Raw genomic sequence first — 19,285 nt, 5'->3', positions numbered from 1 at the left:
CACACATATATACATACACATTCGCAAACACAAAAGCGCTGATGGCACACGTATAAAGACACGTACGTCGTACATACGTTAGAAATTACAAACACGCACGCATAAATAAGCTAGCGCAAATACAAAAACAATTATAGAAGTAGTTCATATACATTTTGTACAGCATCAGCCATTACCGAGGGAATGACATAATATATTTGACAGCCGAAAAATTATTTACTGCATTTTCTTCTAAATTTCAGAATAATTTCGAATATACATTTATTTAATTATGAATTTAAAATCATGTTTATAATTTTTTCGTTCTTTAATAACTAAATAAATTTCACTTTTTTGACAGCATCAATAATAATACCTGAGATAGTCCAATGTAATCATATAACACGAGCGGAAGTATCTCGCATTAATATATGTATTTTAATTATTTTTATACCATCAGTGCATGTTATATATTCATCCTCATTAAATCTTCGCTCATTGTCGTCAAAAGTCTTCTAAAATTTAATTAATTTATTTGAAAAGATAAATTATTCTTTAGTGATAAGTTTATTCATCGTTAGTCTCTGTACCATTATCTATGTTCGTATATAAATTCAGAGATACAATGATTGCATATTGCGCGTGTAGAGAGCAATTTCAATGAAATCTTATTAAAACATTTTGCCCATTGTTCGCGGTAAGAACCTTTCAATGCGAGAAACTTCTGCACACGCGAGCACGAAATCATGTGAGAAACAAGAGAAACAACAACAAACAACAATAACAGAGAAAACAACAACCACAGCAACGACAACATCGAAACCAATTACAGCAGCAACAATAACACATCACTATTCTCTGCCCTATTTCTGGCACATTACTAGCCAATTATATGCAAACATAACCACATAGAATACTTATGACCTAAATGATTTAAACACATCTGGAGGCTGCAATTGAAATGTTTGCAAATGTCAAACTGGATTCGTTACATGCAATCTTATAATAATTAAAATATTATATATGTTAACAAATAAAAAATAATATATAACATGCATTGTTATAATATATTAAAATATTAATTACTAACAAATACGTTGTTTGTAAGGTTAGTTATTTGAAATTATCATGATGAGCCTGGTTGAAGTATATGACCACATATAAACCAAAATATTTGGTCAAATAAACTAGATGATAATTTGTAGGCCACTCAGCCTGGCACATCTACACCGCATCAATGAGATGTCACTGAAAATTACTGAAAAGTTAACGAAAAACACGTCACAGAATGGTATCTCGGAGATTAGCATATAAATATTATTTATTACTATGGAAATCGCAGGAAAATTTTCGAACAAATTTTTCCAACGGCAAATCAAATTTTTCCAGGTTTATTTGCGGCAGCAGTAGCAGCAGCCTGCGAATATTTCACGTCAGATTGCGTAAGTGCTGAAAAAAGATGAATAACACAATGAACTGGATGGACAGATGGATGAAATAAAGATGGGTGGATGAACTAATGAAGTTGGATGAATGAATTTAAAGATGAATAAATTTAAAATGGATGGATCGATAGGTGGGTGGATGAAAACCTCTTAATGTTTACATATATTGAAAAAACGTAAATTGATCGTAAAAGCATTCGTTGGAATATGCTGCAACAAAGTTTTCTGCGTCACTGAAATGTTTTATATTTCTGTAAGAAAACCGTTTAAAAAACTCTGACGCAGTTTATAATATTTTTTCAAATGTTTTGACATTTTTTCAGACTTGAAGCAGCAAAAAATTGCTTAAAATTCTTTATAATAGATGAATAATTGTGACTGAGTGAAAGTGTATTAATTAATTAGCGAGTAAATCAAGTGTCCATTTCACATTCTTCTTTTATTTTTTAGAGTTTTTTAGTATTCAATATTTTCATACATCCAAAATTTGTCATTCAATTCTATATTTGTTGCCTATTTTTACACTTTTTAAACCATGAAAGTTTTTTCCTGAACGTGTTTTTAAAAAGGGTTTCGATGGTTTTCGGTGAATTGCAGATAACTGACGATTTTCTTCTTTGCCATGAATGAGATGTGATTATTTTAGAAATATAACATTTCAGGCGCATGAATTCATTTTTTTAAACACAAAACTAAAGTGTCGATATTCTAAAATTTATTTATTTTCATGAATTATAGTCCTAAAAAATACATATTTTTAGACTCTGACGAGAACTTTATGGATCGCTGTAAACTAAAAAATTTTCGGCAAGATTCCTGAACTCAACTCCTGACATGCTTGCTGAATTTTGAATGAAAAACAAGATGCACAAATACGTGTTTGTACATTCATAAGCAAGTGTGCAAGCAAGAACAGTTGCTCATAGAAGTTGATAACATGCTCACTTCGGGACCTCACCTTTGAAATGAGGCCGAGTGGTGCACGTTCATGTCGCCTTACTTAACGAGTTCTGTAAACATCGAGTCATATTCACGTCACGTCAATATGTTCTACATCCTCTGTTTGAATTAAAAATTTCTGGCAGCACCAGAAAAACAAACATAAACAAAATTCGTATACACACATACGTAAGCCTGTACAAGTTTTTTGATGTGTACATAAAAATAAACCAATTTTTTATATGAATGCCAAAGAACTATGTTTATTATCATACAATTCTAAACAAACACACAGGTTTTATCTCTTGCTCTCGCACAAATTCACACATACATAAAAACATACATAAATGCAAATGCATAATTATATATATATTATATATATATAGTTTAAAATATATATGATAGCTTATGGCCTGAACGTCGTAGTATTTGATGAGTTTTAAATTGTGCAGCGAGTTCCGCTCGCGTTCTCATTCTAATTAAGAATTCAGATATGGAGGCATGTTTATAAGGCTACTTTATTGCATTGAATAATGTTGTTAATATCATTAACATTATTATTATTATGTTGTTGATGATGATGATATTGTTGCTGTTGTTGTGCTTTTGGAAAATATTTAATGACGCGAATCTCGCATGCTTCGTAGAGTTTTAATTTATTTCCTATTTGAAATATCCATCATTTCTTGGAATCAATGTTGTAATTTCCTGAATAGCATTTATTTGATATTGACAGGCGACTTGATGATGAAGTCGACCAAAAATTTTTTTATTTTATCTTTCAAAGTGCTATTAAACGAATTAATTAGAGTCAAAAATAAAAATTCAAGTTCAACAATATTCCCTAGAAACCAATTTTCCTATTTTTCTTTAACTGCTTTTACTTATGTTGCAAGTTTTTATTTAATAAGTTCATGATTCCAATGTAAAAATTGTATTCAATTGCAGGTCTATTCTATTGACCTGGGAATGTAATAAGTCATAATGAACAACGTTTGTACCCACTGTCGAGATTGTTGTTTACGCAAAATATTTAACTGTGTTTGAGTTTTTACATTTGTAATTTGCTGGAAAATAATAAAAAAGTTTTTGAAGTAAAATTAAAAATTCAATCTAAATGGATAATTTACCAAAATTGGTTGTAAAGAATAACCAAAACTACGTATGAAAACAAATTAGTGGAGACAACAACAATAAAATTGCAACAAAACAAAACAAACTTTTTTAACAAAACAAAACAACCTGGAAAAATTACAAAAACAACAAACACCCTTGCAAGAAATTGAAACCAAAATTAAAGTAAGTTCATTCCTAATGATTTCTATCTAAAACAGTACCACAACCAAAAACAACTGCAACAATTCAACTACAAGCAAAAAGTAAACACAGACGGAGACAAATCCGACGTTAAAAACTTTGTTCAAAAATCGACTTCAACACTAAACTACAACGTCAGCAGCAACACCACCACCAACAACAACAACGTTGAAAACAAAAAAACCGAGATGGATTTCAACTTATTCCCCGACGGATTGTTCGACCTGCTGAAAAACGTCACCATCGCGGTTCTTCGCGAGCGACCAGCAGACTTGTACGAATTCGCCGCCGAGTACTTCGCGAAACTTCGAGACGCCAGACGTGCGGAGAACATCCCGCTGTACATCGTCGTCGATGATGACAACCTCGCCACTGAACCTGATCCCGGAAGTTTTCGTCCGAAAACAAGGAGGCAGAGTAGAGAAGGTCCTTGCAACGTTTCTCCCATTGTTCAGCTTTTGTCATATCAGTTATATATGTCCTTCAACTTTATACCACATTTCACGCCACACTTCCTTTCACCACTCATAATTTGAAATGGCAGGTAGACGAGGTTCAGTTTCAGCGGAAAGATATGACCCGGAAGCAGATGCGGAGATATCGTCACGTGACCTCCTCCAATCTTATTTGCCGCCAAAAACAGAAGACCAACGCAGCAGATTGACGGAGGCGGTGAAAGACATCCTCATCTTCAGGTCTGTGCTTGTTTTTCATCGTTAATGATAATATTCATATTTCGATTTTCATGGCGTCAACTTCAGAGGTTCTTCAACTAATCACAGCGTGAAACCACCACAAACAACAAAAACATAAAACAACCGAAGAATATAAAATTACATGTTGCTGCTATGTTATGGTTACAGTAATTTGCATTTATTACTCACATCCTACACCACAAACAACACGGTTTTGTAGCCCCCCCCCCCACACACACACAAAGTAGCTCACACACGAACACACACACTCGCAAAAAAGATATATCGAAGCGTTCACAAACGAAAAGTTGAAGCAGCAGCAATATCAACAAGTTTTGTTTATTAGCCAATTTCCATGTGCCATTGAGATATATTTCATTTAAATGTCTCTTCCTGAGAGGAAATTTTGATTTCAAAAATTTCAACGCAGAAAAAATTATTTTCAAAGTATTTATCAGACATGATTTTTTTCTATAAGAATCTTTTAAAAGTAATCATTGTGGCAGGAAACTTGCTTTTCTCAAAAGCAATTATATCAAAATAATTTGCATATAAAAGTTAAAGAATGAGTGAATAAATAAAGAAAAAGATAAATAAAAAAATATATTAATTAAATTAATGATTGTTCTGTGCATCGGATATTTACATCCAACGTGTTTTAGGATATTTTGCTATTTTTTCCTTCGTGATTGCCTGCCCTTGCAAACTGTTTTGAGTTTACTCAGAAGCATTTAAAGCAGCACTTGCCTCAAGAGAATGCATTTGGTTGTGATCTATAGAATGGCAACTCATCATGAGAGCTCCAGGCACTAGGCGTAGGACGTTGTATTAAAAAACACATTATTAATTAATAAACAGTAATTGCATTTTGATAAATTAATTAATTAATTAAACATTTCAAACACTGAATAGTAAATCGTACAATTATTTTTGTTGTACCGATTTTGTTATATTTGTTTTATTAGCAGGGACTGATACTTTTTGGGTAGAATTTGAAAAATTAAAAATAAATTAAAAATAAAAAAAAAACTTAGTTGAACTTGAACATTTTTTAAAATTTGACCGTTTGTCTCAACTTACATTTCCACAGTAATTCTCTTCTAAAAACAAAACTCTAAATTATAAGTTTTTTTATTATTTAAATACAAATTTGAAAAAATATTCATAACAGTATTTGATATGGTGAAAACCGCAGCAGCAAACTTTTTTCCGACTTCTATGATTTGTGAACATGTTTGATTTATACTTTAATACAAAAAATTTAATCACAGATACTCCATAGATTATTTGATAAAAAGCTCAAACTTCTTTTGTGATGAAGTTGGAAAAACTAAATAACGTATCGTTGAACCCTTCGACAGATCTGATATTTTTCGCTACTAATCTATGGAGAAAGCAATAAATCAAGAAGATTTTTAATTTTTTTCAAAAGCTCTTAGTTATGCATGGCAGCCGGAATCAAACCGAATGCTTCAGACAGATGGCATCAAACGCAAAGATATGCTGCTCTGCTGAAATTTAATTCAAGTGCTTTCAATGTAGAGTAGATAACAAACAAAATATAATGCTGAGATTTTATCCGTTTCAGTATTTTAATAGTTTGTTTACATAATGCTAGAAACATAAAGTGAATAATAATGAAGTAGATAACCTTCGACAAAACTATTGAAGAATTATTCTGAATATGGAAAAACAGTTTTAAAAATATTAATTTTTAATTTTTATTGGAAGATCGGAGTCCAAAATTTGTATTTGTTGACTTTGAAATAGGAAAAGGTACAAAGAAGTAACGTAGGCTAGCATGCTGACAACGTACACACACGAAACATACATTCATTATTATCTGGTATTAATTTATTACTATTCAACGGTATTTTTTATCGAAGGCATATAAAAACTGAATGTTCTATGGAGTTCCTCTAGAAACCCATCACGTGCAACCACACATCGGGTACAACGCATCACGTGCAACCACACATCACGTGCAACCACACATCACGTGCAACCACACATCACGTGCAACACATTACTATTTATTACTATATAGCTTTGTTTTTTTATCGAAAGCATCTAAAAAATGAATGTTCTATGGACTTCCTCTTGCAACATCACGTGCAACGCATCATGTGCAAGAGATCACTATTTATTATTATACAACGTTGTGCAACGCATCGTTTGCAACATATCATGTGTAACAAATCACGTGCAACAATGCATCACGTGCAACACATCACGTTCAACCACACATCACGTGCAACCACACATCACGTGCAACATATCATTATTTGTTAATATGCAATGTTTTTTTTTCATCGAAAGCATCTAAAACTGACAGTTCTATGGACTTCCTCTTGCAACACATCACGTGCCACACATCACGTGAAATCACACACCACGTGCAACCACACATCACCTGCAACATATCACTATTTGTTACTATGCAATGTTGTTTTTTTCATCGATAGCATCTTAAACTGACTGTTCTATGGACTTCCTCTTGCAACACATCACGTGCCACACATCACACATCACGTAAAATCACATACCACGTGCAACCACTGATCACGTGCAATGCATCATGTGCAACGCATCAAATGCAAATAATCACGTGCAACGTATCACGTGCAACACATCACGTGCCACCACACACCACGCGCATCACATCGCGTACAAAAAAAACATTACGTACAACAACTTTACGTGCAACAACACATCAAGTGTCACACATCACGTGCAATTACACATCACCTGCAGCCACACATCTATGTCATACATCACGTGCAACGCATCACGTGCAACGTATCATGTGAAATACATCACGTGCCACACATCACGTGCAACACATCACGCATCACGTGCAACCACACATCACGTGCAACAACACATCACGTGCAACCACACATCGCGTGCAACATTTCACTATTTGTTACTAAGCAATGTTGTTGTTTTTTTATCGAAAGCATCTAAAGCTGAAAGTTCTATGGACTTCCTCTTGCAACATATCACGTGCAACCATACATCACGTGCAATACATCACGTGCAACCCATCACCCGCGAATATGTCATGCGAGCGGGAAACCCATAACAAGCAAGACAGGAAGTGAATGCATTTTGCGAGAGATATAATGAATGTATTTTAAATCAGTCTTGCTTTTGTGGCGTTGCGCAATGAGACCAAATTTGCGGAAAAAATATTTTTTTCTTCATCATTATTCCACGTTAGACATCAAATGAAATGTTCACGTGTCAAATAACAAACACACAGCTCCTTTGATACCATTATTTTCTGAGGCCTTGCATTCGTTGTAATTTTTGCGCTGCCGTAGACAATTTTTTAACAATTTTTATTTAAAGATGTTTCAATTTTTTAAAGGAATTACGTTGGTTCGTCATGTAAAGTAACAAACAAATTTTTAAATGTAGACGGTAGAAACAGCGGGAAGAATTTACAAAATGAGAAACAACCCAGCGGAAACTTAGAAAACAATCGCTGCACATGGCGTCTCAAAATTCTTGACGATCGACGTGTTGAAATGCCTCGTTTATTTTTTTATATTTAATTTTTATTAAATATTTTACTATTCATCATTTTTAATATGAAAGACAATTTCGTTTTATATATTCGATATTTTGATTTGTCCAATCAGTTTCAGTAATTTTGAAATAAAATTGAACATTTAATAAGACTATTTTAACTCAAAATAATCTTCACAATAATATGTAAACAATTTTATTATTACTGATTCTGATAAAACTACACAAAACCATTTCGTGCAACTAGAACGTTCTGAAAAAATTATTCATGAAAATCTCAAAGATGAATTCGTATGATGAGAGTGCATGCCAGTTTCTTGTTACTTTGGTTTGTTGTCGTTGTTGTTGTCTGTTTTAAATTTTGTTGTTGTATGTTTGTTGTCATTGCTGTTTAGTTGTTGCAATTTTTGTTATTTGTAATTGTATGTTGCTGTATGTTGTTACTTTTGTTGTCAGGTTTGTTGTTTCTGCTGTTTGATTGTTGCAATCTGTTGTTGTTTGTGGCTTCTTGTTGCTGCTTAATACTGTTGTTTGTTTTTCGTTTGTTCTCATGAATCTGTAATTATTTCCAATCTTTTCATCATGTTTCTTTCTTTGCGTGAACTCTGTCACGCCATTCCATTTGATCTGACTCTAGATTCATTTTTTCCGTAAACACACACACACACACACACACACACACACACACACACACACACACACACACACACATACACACACACATAAATATAAACATTCAATTCATTCAATCCTTTCAACTACACAAAAACGATATATAATATTTCATATTTAACCGTTACCAGCAACAAGAAAAGTGCTTGCAAGCCATCAGCATCAACGACTTTGATAGCATCATCATTAACGACATCACTTGAGAAGTGTAAAAAAAAATAAAATCCATTAAGCATGCACCATTTATAACGCTTTCAATAACAAAAACAACAACTACCACTACAACAACTACAACAACAACAACAACCAAGGACATAAAAACAACAACAAAGAACATATAAACAACAAAACCACACTGATGAATTTCAAGAGTAAAGTAAAAAAAATTTTTGCATGACGTTTTTAAGATGTTATTATATCATTATTATCACCACCATCACCATCGTCATCATAATCACCCTTTTTATTACATCATCACTACCACCATCATCATCATTCCATTCATCATCATCACCACCACCTTCATCATCACCATCATCATTACCATAATCATTGTCATTGGTTGCTAAGAAACAAGTTCCAATTGAAATGCACTTAAAGGAAATTTACAAAACCTATTAGGAATATATATATATAATGTAAATCTACAGGTAGAAATATGAGTGAGCCAATGATGATGATGATGATGATGACGACGATGATGATGGTGATGTTGTTGTTGATGATAATGATGTTGTTGATGATATCGACAAGGACGATGATGATGATGGTGGTGGTGTTGGTGGAAGCGGTAATGGGTATGAAAGAGCCATAGAAAAAAATTATGATATATAGAATTATTATAATTTATGGTGATGTCGAGTGTGGGCAATGATGATTATGAAGAAGATGATGATGGTGATGAAGATGATATTGGGGATGATGGTGATAATGATGGTGATGATGATGAAGTTGGTGATGATAAAGAAGACGATGATGATGATAATGATGACGAGGAAAATGTTTATGATGATATTGATAAGCAAGGTTTATTTCAACAATATTTATGATGTTGATAATGATGATGATGATAATATAATGATGGTGTTGTTGATGATGACGATGATGTTGTTGTTGTAGATGATGATTATGACGTCATTGTTGATGATGATTGTGATGTTGTTGATGATGTTTTTATCAATTAAATTGTTTGTGATGATGTTATTGACGACGATAACCCTAAAGAGGATGATGCTGTTGTTGACGATGTTGTTGCTTACGATGTAGTAGTAGTAGTAGTTGTTGTTGTTGTTGTTGTTGTTGATGTTGTGTTGTTGTTGTTGTTGATGTTGTGTTGTTGTTGTTGTTGATAATGATGATATCTCAATGTAATTGTTAATGTTGTTGTTGATGTTGTTGCGGTTGTTGATGTTTTGGGCGCTGCTTCTAATTTCATCAATGATCGATGAACCATTGATCTCACTATGAATGATGATGGTGACGTCAGTGTGATTACTATTGTGATATTGTTGATGAAGATGATGATGAAAATTTGATAAGGATGTTCTTGACTTCTGAATGGTGCGGTTCTTATTACGATGTAATATTTATTTCTAAATGATAACATTCTATAATGAAAGTCATGGGGCAGGTAAGGATGTTTTGGTTAAAATAATAAAGATGATGTTATATTAACCGTGATGTTAGCTCATTGTTATTACAGATATAACTTAAAGATGAAAATGACGATGATGGTGACAACGATGATGATGATGATGATGATGATGATGATGGTAAGGACGATGATGATGATGACGACGACGATGATGATGATGATGATGGTAAGGACGATGATGATGATGATGACGACGATGATGATGACGATGATGATGACGATGTTGATGATAACAATGGAGATGATGAAGTAGATATATATGTTAGTAGCTCACTAAACCAAATACTAAACTAATACTAGACAAGTGATAAAAATTACGATGAGAGAAAATGAGAAATGATCACTTTATGGTGTGGTGTCGTTAACATTTGACAGTTGAATTGATAAGCTCCTTAGTAAATGAATTTTTCAATGTATTTTATCGTTGATGTTGGAGATGTGTTTGTGACCGTCATGCTAGACGAAACGTCTCAAACAAATTCATGCCTAACCATTCAATGTTATTTATGTGTGCGTGTTGTCATGATTTCACTTTTTAATTTAATTAAATTTAATTAATTACTTAGTTAAATAAATTGAAAAAATAATTGAAATTAAATTAAATTTTTATTCTTTTAACCGTTGAATGGAATCACACATAAGAATTAAAATATCACACTTGACCTAAACTTTGACCTGAAAGCGTTTGTATAATTATATGATTTCTTAGTTCTCCTAAATCGCTGGAATTTTGGCTTGGGGAAATCCAGAGCTAATTATAATAAATGTATGACGTCATCTCCTTTATCGCTTCCGGTTAAGTTTTCAATAGTTAGAATACGATAGGGCAATAATATTCTGTCTGTCATTTTAATATGTTTCTTTTGTTAGATTTGCATTTTAAAGAATCTACAGCTAACGATCATGTTATGTTATCTAGGTGGGACTTTCTGCCTGTCTCAAAAATGTACAGATGACTTTCGAAAGTTGAATAACCTTATGTATCTTTTCAGTGTGCATGAAATAAAATGGCATAGGAAATGTTTTAATGTTCTTTCATACTTGATCCCATAAAATTAAACTTTGTAAAACTTTTAAAAAGATGATTTGTAGGCCATTGTTTACTAATTTTTTTTTTGTTAACAAGTTAATAACAAGTATTTAAACTAGAGATTTTTTACTTTCTAGACTTTTTAAAATGTGAACAATAAAAATAAATAAGGTCCTTGACGTATAAATTTAAATATTTGTCAAATCAACTTGCATGGGATTAAAATAATCTTTGAAGGGCATCAAACTTCCAATTTTCTTCCCTACCAGCACCTGCCTCTTCACAAGATGAACAACAACTCCAACGTTGGGTCAGGTAGATAAACTCGAATGGCATTTCAAAATACATTGATTGTTTTCATTCTAAATGAAAAAATTGTATGTAAGTCCAAAAACAATTTAAATGTAATGAATGAATGAATGAATGAATGAATGAATGAATGAATGAATGAATGAATGAATGAATGAATGAATGAATGAATGAATGAATGAATGAATGAATGAATGAATGAATGAATGAATGAATGAATGAATGAATGAATGAATGAATGAATGAATGAATGAATGAATGAATGAATGAATGAATGAATGAATGAATGAATGAATGAATGAATGAATGAATGAATGAATGAATGAATGAATGAATGAATGAATGAATGAATGAATGAATGAATAAATGAATGAATGAATGAATGAATGAAAGAATGAACGAAAGAATGAACGAAAGAATGAACGAAAGAATGAACGAAAGAATGAACGAAAGAATGAACGAATGAACAAATGTACGAACGAACGAATGAACGAACGAACGATTGAATAAATGAATAAATGTTTATAAATAAAAACATTAGCCAAGAAAAAAATCAAACAACCTAGCAAACAGCATGAACACGAAATGAACTCAAAAAGTAACGAATCAACTAAGCAATAACCTTAAAAAAGAATTGATTGATGGATGGAAAGTAGCAAGAGAATAAATGAATGCAAGTTGTTAATTGTTTTTGAACGAATGATGAATGTAGGGATTGGAAAACGAGCAGTGTTTTTTTTCATTTCCACGCAATTCATTCTAATTTGAAGCAACGTGCGGAACCTGTTTTTCCGTGCAATCAACCAATTGGCTATTCTTTAAAGAGACAAGGTAAACAAAAAACATGCTACGTTTTTCTAATTTTGTTTTGTTTTGTCATTTGTTTTTCTTTTCAAAGTAAAATTTTTTATGATAACTGAATTTAACTTAAAATTTTTTATTGCTTCAAACTTCCAGCTGTTTATTTATTCTATTTTTAAATTGTAAATGTTTGTATATATTGGTCACCTAGTTAGCTCAGTCGGTAGAAGTGCCATGTCTCGCATTGTTATCACGCGATGGCAGGGCTCGTATACTGCCTGTCCAGAACTCAAAGACCACGGTACGAACGCAGGATTTGAATTGTTTAAATTTATAACTACTTAAACAATCTGAACAACGTGAAACTGAATTAATCAGTTGGGTAACTCACCATATCAACTGCATATTTATTCAAACATGAATTTGTTGGCTCAAAAGTGAAATTTAATCAAGGAAGCAATGTTTTCCAAAAAATTGTGAACAAAAAAACATTGTAAAGTTATAAAAAAGAAATAAACAAAATCTCTAAGTTTTTTTTTATTTAAATACTTTTGATTTTTGAAAAATAAAATTTTTTGGATTATCGAGCAGTTTATTTCGAGGAATTGTGATAAAGTGGGAAATGTTGATAACATGAGAAAACAATATGCCATTTAAGGTCGAAAGTTAAAAAATGTACTTTTGAAAATTTGATAAAATATGGTAAAAAATCAAACACACGCAACATTGGTTGGTTGTTGGTTAGTTGGTTGGTTGTTGGTTGGTTGTTGGTTGGTTGGTTGATTGGTTGGTTGGATGGTTGGCTGGTTGTTGGTTGGTTGGTTGTTGGTTGGTTGGTTGATTGGTTGGTTGATTGGTTGGATGGTTGTTGGTTGGTTGGATGGTTGATTGGTTGGTTGTTGGTTGGTTGGTTGATTGGTTGGTTGGTTGTTGGCTGGTTGTTGGTTGGTTGGATGGTTGGTTGGATGGTTGGCAGTTTAGTGTGTGGGCTTCATCACTTTATTGTCTTAATAAATTCAGCATTATTTTTAACAGGTCATTGAAATTTTAAAATTAAATTATTTAAATATTGAAATGCATAAGAAAATTAAGGTCATCGTTAGCTCAGTCAGTAGAAGTGTCATGTCTCGAGCTGAAACTACGCAGCGACATTCTTTTTTTTGGTCATAATATCTGGCTTCGCGGGCGGTAGTTTTCCCACCCCTGTCCTAGCCCCTGTCCTATACCTAATAAGTTTAGATTATAAAAATTATAAAAAATAAAAAAAATAGAAAAATACGAATAAAATTTTTACAAATAAAAATACATTTTACTCAACGAATGAAAATGAACGTGAACTGAAATAAAAATATATTTGATAGACTCAAACACAAATTACTGAAGTTATTCATATTCATATATGGTGATGGAATCAACGATGGCGGCGAATGTGTGGATGACGTCAATTAGTGATGGCATCCTATTTTATCTTGTTATAAAAAACTTTTGTGTATAATAAAGTCAGCACAGTTCATAATTGAATGAGATAAAAACATTATAAGATTGAAATCTAATTTAAGGTGGTAGTGAGGAATATACTATGAACAAATGTGAAAACAAAACAAAGTGAAAAAAAAACAAAACAAAATTGAAAACGAATAAAGATGATGATGGAAGAAATAAACAAAAGAATTGTTCACAAAATGATTATAAAGTAAACAAATATCACTGCAAAACTAAGATGATGACAAAGATATAATCATTTGATGAATGATAGATAACGCAGTTGAAATATAATGCGTTAGAAGCATAAAAACTCTTACAATGTGCCTGCCTATCAAGTCAGATCAAATTTATTCTTTACAAAATCCAATCAGAAAACTCAAATGAATCGAATTGACGTAGAAACTAAAGAAGAAACCTTTTTATCTCATTAAGTGTTATTACATCCTCGGAGCAAAGACGCTGCAATTCTGATAGTTTATCACACAAATATAATATTTTTAACGAAATAATTTGTTTAGTTTTGTAAAATGCGACGTGGTGTAACAAATTGTTTCAAAAAAGTTCTCAATAAAAACTAAGGAAAAAAACTAATAACGCGGTAATCAAGGTAATGTGGAAAAATACAACGATAGATGCAATAAGATGCTGAAATGACTTTAATTCTCATAAAAATAAAGTCAAATTATTCTTTTAAAACATTTATTTGTTCAAAAAACAAACAGGTGTCAATTTTAAAGTGTATCTCTCGATGAAAATTTGTGGGCGATAAAAAAGTGAACGTTTCACGGCGAGGCATGGAAGCCATGAATGGGTGATTTCATCTGAATGCCCCTCTTTACCATAATAGTTTATCGTTATCATTTTGCGCGTTGTGAACATTACGTGATGAACCGTTTAGCAAACAAGTGTGAACAAACGTGAGTAAACATGAACGAACGCAAACGAAATTTACACGCTTCGTTTCTTCAGATCTATGAATTTACCATGGAATTATCATCATCATCGCCTTCATCATCATCAACCTCAACATTTAATCACCATCATCATTGCCACCATCATTATCGTCATCCTCATCATTATCATCACCATCTTCATCATCTTGTCATTATCAACACTGTTCTCATATTTCTTCAATCCTGATAGCATTACATTCAGTCATTAGTTACTCAGTCCCACAAGCTACCTCATTATTTTTACCCATGCTGCCTTCTCTCTCTCTCTCTCTCTCTCTCTCTCTCTCTCTCTCTCTCTCTCTCTCTCTCTCTTACTATTTTTTTTCCATTTTTCCATCATTTTCATTTTGAGACAGCATCAGCGTTTTTGGCTTCATCTCCATCATTCCATCTCCATCAACCCACTTCCGTTTGCTGGTTTGCATATTCATCTGTCACCCACTTACCAGCCAAAACTTTAAGTTTAAAAAATGCCAATTATCATCATCGTCGTCGTCGTCATCATCATCATTTCTAACCATTTCGCTATAATAATCGTCATAGTCATCATTATTATTTTCATGGTCGTAATGATAAGGATTGATACATTAACAATATTTGGACTGGTTGGTGAAAGGTGATATAAAATTTTTACAATGTCGAAATTTTAATGTCTGTTGTTGTTGTTGCTGATGTTGGTGTTGATGTTGTTGTTGTTGTTTATGTTGTTGTTGGTGTTGATGTTGTCATTCATGTTGTTGTTGATGTTGGTGTTGATGTTGTTGTTGATGTTGTTGTTGGTGTTGATGTTCATGTTCATGTTGTTGTTGTTGTTGTTCATGTTGTAGATTGTAGCTTCTAAAACATCCACGCATTCATTCAGCCATCAAGATCAATACGAGAATGATGATATGATTAAAATGATGACGACATTATAGATTATTAATGTGACGATGATTACCAGAATGATACAATTATATGGTAAAATAAGATCCATAGGCCTACGTGTCTACTGTTCATGTATCCATGTGGTCAATGATATTGTGCTTGTGTCTTGACAAAAATTTCTACATATATAACTATAGGATTGTATGCTAATAATAATGATACTAGATGGACTAACTACTTTAACAGTTATTAAGAAATAGGAGTTTTAGAATTAGAAGAATTGAAAGTGACGAGTTAAGATGACGACAGTAACTACATAAAAAATGTTACAATGTACTTTATGTGGATAATGAAGATGATGAGATGATGATTTTTATAACAACAGCAACAACAATGATGTTGATGTGTTGATGTGATGATGACTAACAGCGCTGATGGTAACAGGGTTAATGATGACATTTTCGTCCGCGATGATACTTTTGCGGGTAAGTTGCATCATCACCTGCTATCAATGATAGAAAGAGAAATTGATAATTTTGACTATGATTTTGGCAATATCTCTGTCGATATTACTGATAATGAAAGTTTAAACTGAAATTGGTAATAATGTGGTAGCGATGACGACATAAAGATGAATAAATTAGAATATGATGATGATGATGAGGATGATGATGATGATGATAATTAGGTTATTGTTGATAATAATTAGTTTAATGATGATAATTGTATCAACGATGATAAGGATTAGATTGCTGATGAAAATAATTAAATTATTCATGAAAATGATAAAGTTGATGATGACATAACATGATGCTGACGAGAATGCAGTAATGTGTTGATGACATTAGCAATTAGAATGACGTACATCAGCGTGCTATCGTGGTCTCGGGTGCCATTACGAACCATCAACATTCGTTTACGACGAGTCTGCTCAAAATATGCTCCTCTATTTTCGCTTTTAATATTGCAATAAATAATAAAAATTGCTGACAAAAATAAAAAAGAGAAAAAAATAAAGAAAAAGATGATAGAAAGAGGGGAAGAGAGAGAGAGAGGGAGAGAAATAGAGAGATAGATAGATAGATAGAGAGAGAGAGAGAGAGAGAGAGAGAGAGAGAAAGAGAGAAAGAGAAAAAAAGAGAGAGATTGTAGCTATATAACCAAGTTAAAAACTTAAAATCAAATCAAATTTAACATATTTTAATTAAATTTCTATTATCATTTTAAATTTTGTAAACAAATTAAAAAAAAACAGAAGAAACATTGTACAGATAATAGGACAGATAACTTAAAATCAAACTTTTAAAATCTTTTTCAAGGATTGATTTAAACCTTGTAAAACGTGCCGTGCATAAGCAGTTTAACATAATGCATCTTCTTAAGATCCGATTAGCAAAATCTTTTGCCTGTGTTTTCTTATCCAGTTCACTTCGTAATGTGAGGATTGCAGTTCAGGTCTATTGTTCAGTGTTCTGCATCAGAAACTTCTGAAAAACTACAAATAAAAATAATTTACTGATGAAAAAAGTGTAAGTCAAAAAATATTTAAAAAATCATATCCTCTATCCAAAACATGCTTTAAAAAAATTTTTACTTGAAGAAAAAAAATTTGAAAAAATATTCATCGCAAATTGATCAACACTAACTAAGAATAAAACCAGGCTCTCCGTAATCTGAATTTTGGTTTAAATTTTTTGCAATAGTCATAAAAACTTCATGTGCGAATTATGATGACGTGATGAAGTTGTGGTGAGATGAAGAAAAGTGGATGAAAAATGAGTAAGGTCAAAGGTTAAGGAATGTTTATGGAGCCGTAGTGAGTTGGTCCATTGTGGTGGGTAGGGGCTGTAATTGTGAAAGGGTCATTATCTTCAGGTCAGCATGTGCACTTATTATTAACTCAATTGCTCTTATTTATCGCCGGTGAATATTTTATTGCACTGCTACTGCTGTTGTTGTTATGACGAGTTAGTCCCATTCAAATATTTTATGTTTAATTTGTATCATAATTTGAATTATATGTGTAATTTATATGTATAATTTGTATCGTAATTTTTATGTAATTTAGATTTTAAATTGTAACTATAATTTGTATTATATTTTTTATGTATAATTAAGTTTTTAAATTGTATGTGTAATTTGTATAATAATTTTTATGTATGATTTGTATTTATGTTATATATATGGTTTGTATATTTTCCAAGTGGTTAGAATTATTTTCTGTTTGATGTATACAGGCGTTGGTGAAGCGAAGGCATTGAATGTTTTGGTGCCTCAACGCGTCTGGTGACAATCGTCACGTGACAGTGATGACGATGATCATAATTTTAATGACAATAATGAGGATGATGATGTTGATAATTACAATTATGATTAGGGTAAGAAATCGACTATGGTAATTATGGAAGTAACAATTGTGTATGATTAAAAAGTGAAAAGTCAGATGAAATACCTGGAGTACAACATCAACCAACACCATATATTACATGAAATTCATTGAATATACCACCAACACCACATATCACAAAAAACACACGAAATACAACACAATATGTATATTATATAATATATATATATATATAAATAATACGGATACTAATGTTTGTCAGAATATTATTAAAAATATCTGATCATGCTAACACCTGTGGAAATTAAAAAATTTGTAACTATGATTCTTTCATATCCAAGGCACTGTGTCAAATACGCGCCGTCAACTTTTCATTTCAACCATACATATTTAAATAACTAAGCAAATAAACGAATGCTATGTATATTTATACATATTTATAACCGTAGTAATTTGTATAGATTTTTTTCGAGATTTTCAAAGTAAGATAGATACGTAAAAAAGAATTAACAAAACTTGAACATGGTGGCATAATTTTTATGTGTTAAAGTTGGACTCACTTATTTATAACGTAAAGGAACGTTTGAAACAATTTGTAGAACCCGACACCATGAATTAAGAAAATAATTCCAACCAAGAATAAATAATTATGTCTTTGCTTTTTAAAAATATTTATTCCTTATACTGGAATATTGAAATTAATTAAAATTAAATAAAACTTTGATTTCAATTCCAAAATCTCACTAACAAAGAACAAATCCGACAATTTTAACAATGGGCTATGGGCTATGAAAGTTCTGTGAGTGGTGTGTTTCATTACCAGTTCGTTCATTATGTACCTGCCCATGTGCACCAGCAGTCAAAAACATGCTCAGTATCATGTGTGTGTGTGTGTGTGTGTGTGTGTGTGTGTGTGTGTGTGTGTGTGTGTGTGTGTGTATGTGTGTGTGTAGTAGTTTTGAAGTTTGCGCTGTATACATGTCATGTTCAGAGAAACATCCAACGTGGACAAAGTGACTCTTTACATGCGGATGTCATTGAGTGGCAGTTGAATTGGGTGGGCTTTAGTTTGCGGACTGAGAGTGAAAAAAAGTGCCGGAGACATTTTTTATGTTTGTAAAGGTTTAGTCAAAAAAGTATTGTAAATTAAATAAAATGCAACTGAAAGAGTGATGATTTTTTTTAAAGTATTATTCTACCCATTTACGTTGCCATCACCAACTTCTTAACATCATTATCGTTGATGTATTCATCATCA

At 32.1% G+C, this 19,285-nt stretch overlaps 1 protein-coding gene across 1 annotated transcript in view; it reads left to right on the top strand.

Annotated features, from left to right (window-relative positions):
* Window positions 1-3,434: 3,434 nt before the first annotated feature.
* The window catches only part of HELRODRAFT_108583 (hypothetical protein), a gene marked incomplete at its 3' end in the record, with an annotated part of 33,060 nt that continues 17,209 nt past the window's right edge, over window positions 3,435-19,285 (top strand). The window contains exons 1-2 of the mRNA XM_009033081.1: window positions 3,435-4,106; window positions 4,225-4,375. Coding sequence (XP_009031329.1) covers window positions 3,869-4,106; window positions 4,225-4,375 — 389 coding nt within the window. The 5' untranslated portion in view covers window positions 3,435-3,868. The remainder of the gene's footprint in view (window positions 4,107-4,224; window positions 4,376-19,285) is intronic.

This window comes from Helobdella robusta (genome assembly GCF_000326865.2).
Source record: "Helobdella robusta unplaced genomic scaffold HELROscaffold_9, whole genome shotgun sequence".
NCBI lineage: Eukaryota > Metazoa > Annelida > Clitellata > Rhynchobdellida > Glossiphoniidae > Helobdella > Helobdella robusta.
This window is presented reverse-complemented; position numbering and strand designations above follow the sequence as displayed.